General features: G+C 47.1%; 1 protein-coding gene across 1 annotated transcript in view; it reads left to right on the plus strand.

Annotated features, from left to right (window-relative positions):
• Positions 1-854: 854 nt before the first annotated feature.
• METTL7A (methyltransferase like 7A) overlaps positions 855-1,504 on the plus strand; it is a 1,670-nt gene continuing 1,020 nt past the window's right edge. Inside the window, exon 1 of the mRNA XM_010088110.1 lies at positions 855-1,358. Within this exon, the coding sequence (XP_010086412.1) occupies positions 855-1,358 (504 nt within the window). The remainder of the gene's footprint in view (positions 1,359-1,504) is intronic.

A 1,504-nucleotide genomic window follows, 5' to 3' on the forward strand; every position in this document is an offset into this window, starting at 1 on the left:
AGCAGAGCAATTAAATGCTGGTGGCTAATCGACGCTGCTACCAACCCCTTTGACAAAACACCGGCAACTGCAAAGTTGAAAAAGTTTTACAGAATGTATTTGGCATAGAACAGACTTAGGAAGTTAATAAACTCAAGCCATACACTGTAGGCAGCGATTACTGAATTAATTATCTCTGCTTCACAATTCCCATCAAAGGTCTGAAAGATAACAAAGAAAAGCAAATTAATCCATTGCAAAGGAGCCCATATGCACTGACCAAAGCACTTTAGGTGTCCACAAAGGGGGAAGACTGGAAACTGCTGTTGCAGAGAGAACACAGAGCGAGCAGCTGACGAGCTCATCCAGCTGCTTACAACGGGGTGGTAAATTAACTCTTAAACCAATGTGTTTTCACTGAAATGTTAATCAAACTCCTAACAAAATGCCTACAGCTAATTCAGAGTTCACCTTCATCTCGCTGAAGACAACAAACAGTTGCTTTAGGAGATACGACCTGCAACGTGAAACTGCTGAACACCAAATTAGGGCAGCTCGTGACATTTTGCCAGTGTTTGCGGCCAAAGTTGCACCGCCCCGTTTATCCAGGTTACGTAACAGACTGGCAGCTCCTCTTTGCCAGAGTTGGGACGCTACAGGAACTCTTTGGTATGCAGCCCTGTTTTTCCCTTCCTTGCCTATGACCGGACTTTAAAATCAGCTTTAGAGAAAACTCTACCAGAGCAATCCAAGGAGCTGAATACACTTCAAGAGGAGCAGCAAGTCCACGAACACAGCTCTGCCTGAATTTCCAGGGCTCTTACACACAGAAGAACTAGTTTTGCTCAGTGCAGATCCTCTGCCCCACGCTGGAAATGAGGGAGGCCAGCATCCTCCTCCTCCGTGCCTGCCTGGCACTGTTGGCCATGCCCATCTACCTGCTGTCCTTCCTGGGCATATGGCAGCCTTTCTGTAAGAAGGTATTTTTTCCTTACTTCTTAGAGAAGTTTTCTGCTGTTCATGAAAGGAAAACAAAGAAGCACAAGCAGGAGCTATTTTGTAATCTATCTGACTTCAAGAGCCCCTCGGGAGAGCTGAAGCTGCTGGAGATCGGGACCGGCTGCGGAGCTAACTTCCAGTTCTACCCACCGGGCTGCAAAGTGACGTGCAGTGACATAAACCCCAACTTCCAGCAAGCCCTTTCGAGAAGCATGAACAAGAACCAGCACATCCACTACGAGCGTTTCATAGTAGCTGCAGGAGAAGACCTGAACCAGGTGCCCAGCGGTTCTGTGGATGCCGTCATCTGCACCTTGGTCCTCTGCTCTGCGCACAACGTGAACGGCATCCTGAAGGAAGCACTGCGAGTGCTCAGACCAGTGAGTATCTGAGTAAAAGGTTTTGTAATTACCTTTATCATCTGTTTGAGAGGCGGTGCACCAAAAGAAAAAAGGGGGGTGAAGGGGGAAAAAAAAAAAAAAAGCTGTTTCTGAGCTTACAACCCAGACCCAGTTTATTTCCCTAC

Source organism: Pterocles gutturalis, unplaced genomic scaffold (assembly GCF_000699245.1).
Source record: "Pterocles gutturalis isolate BGI_N339 unplaced genomic scaffold, ASM69924v1 scaffold642, whole genome shotgun sequence".
Classification (NCBI taxonomy): domain Eukaryota; kingdom Metazoa; phylum Chordata; class Aves; order Pterocliformes; family Pteroclidae; genus Pterocles; species Pterocles gutturalis.